Here is a 1618-nt window from a genome sequence, read left to right on the forward strand (position 1 = left end):
ATATCTCGATTCCTAGACGTGACCCAGCGAAACGCCGGGACACGTATAACGTCTTTTTTACCGATATAACTTTCCCCGGTAGTTTGAACCCTTCCCGATCACTGACCCCTACCATTTGTCTCACAGTGTTATTTATTTTATGTACATGTGGCGATCTGGAAACGCCGTCTTTACCTTTTTGACAGAACTTAAAAAATGTAGCAGCCATATTACGACTAGCGACAATTCATTCTCAGCATTTTCGGTGTAACAACTGCCACGAGATATAGGCCGATTATTACCCCGTGTGAAATACATACATTATTCTTTGTACTTTAATTTTGAATATTAAATAAACCTAAATATTATCTATCGAGTACGAAGGTTCTATTACTAGGGGCGTAGTGCTAACTCTGGTGACCCGAAAATTGAGAAACACGCAATTTCCGCATGCATATATTGTAGCACAGCACGTGGAAGAAGTTCTGCAAATTGGATGACGCAATCGTAGCTTTCCCGCTTATTCGTGGTACGCTTAGCATTGTGACAAAAAACGCAAAGTCATGCCGGACACTCCCGTCACAAATCCTGAAAATACACAAGGAGGCGCACGAATAAATGCTGATAATATGAACGGGAAAAATGCACAAAACGCTAATTTACAAACACAGCTCCCGACGCCAAGCGAAGTTTTCCGAGTGGGAGTAAAGCCACCGATGATTTGTAAAGAGCAACCGGATTTGTACTTCATACAAATGGAGTCACAATTCATGGCATCAGGTGTATCGACTGACACCACGAAATACCACCAAGTGATCGCATCGCTCGAACCACAATACCTCGTGCACATCGCTGACATCATAAGAAATCTCCCAGTGCCCAATAAATATGAGACAAAGCCAAAAAGTACACGGAACCATGCGAGTACAAAAAGTTGAAGGCGGGACGTTCGTGTAAAACATCTGATCGACAGAGCAACCAACTTGACAGCAAAGGGCACCGCTTGTAGCGTACAACTACAGAAGCTTTAAACCGTATCGCCAGTTAGCAGCGATCGTTTCGAATTGATGTTGCGCGAGTACAACGACTTAACGCAGCCGTACAAATATTCAGCACTACATTCTTACAAACGGCCCACCAGTCGTGTCAAAACCTCGTCAACTAAATCCAGAAAAGCTAGCGATAGCTAAGCGAGAATTCAGCTACATGCTGAAGCAAGGCGTCTGCAGCCCAAGCAGCAGCCAGTGGGCAAGTCCACTGCATATGGTGGAAAAGAAGAATAAAAGCGAATGGCGACCATGTGGGGACTATAGGCGGCTGAACATCATAACAATACCAGACCGCTACCCCCTGCCGCACATCCACGACTTCTCATACAAGCTCAATGGTAAGTCTGTATTTTCCACCATCGATCTAGAACGTACGTATCACCAGATACCGATTGCTCCTGAACATCGAGAAAAAACAGCCATAATTACACCATTCGGCGTGTACGAATTTAATGTAATGACATTCGGCTAATGCAATGCTAGCCAAACATTTCAGCGATATATGGATGAAATTTTCCGCGACATGGACTATGTTACAGTGTAGTTGACGACATATGCATAGCATCGAACAATCGCTATGAGCACATTCA

The 1618-nt window shown here is 43.9% G+C and overlaps 1 protein-coding gene across 1 annotated transcript; it reads left to right on the forward strand.

Moving 5' to 3' along the window:
• Nucleotides 1-542: 542 nt before the first annotated feature.
• LOC118754069 lies at nucleotides 543-1366 on the forward strand (the record flags this gene model as incomplete). The annotated part of the gene is made up of 2 exons (XM_036488935.1): nucleotides 543-885; nucleotides 1121-1366. Coding segments are annotated over exons 1-2 (589 nt in total), but the record flags the coding sequence as incomplete, so codon positions are not given.
• Between the last annotated feature and the right edge of the window lie 252 nt (nucleotides 1367-1618).

Source organism: Rhagoletis pomonella, unplaced genomic scaffold (assembly GCF_013731165.1).
Source record: "Rhagoletis pomonella isolate Grant_MI unplaced genomic scaffold, Rhpom_1.0 Rhpom_scaffold_03313, whole genome shotgun sequence".
Taxonomy (NCBI): domain Eukaryota; kingdom Metazoa; phylum Arthropoda; class Insecta; order Diptera; family Tephritidae; genus Rhagoletis; species Rhagoletis pomonella.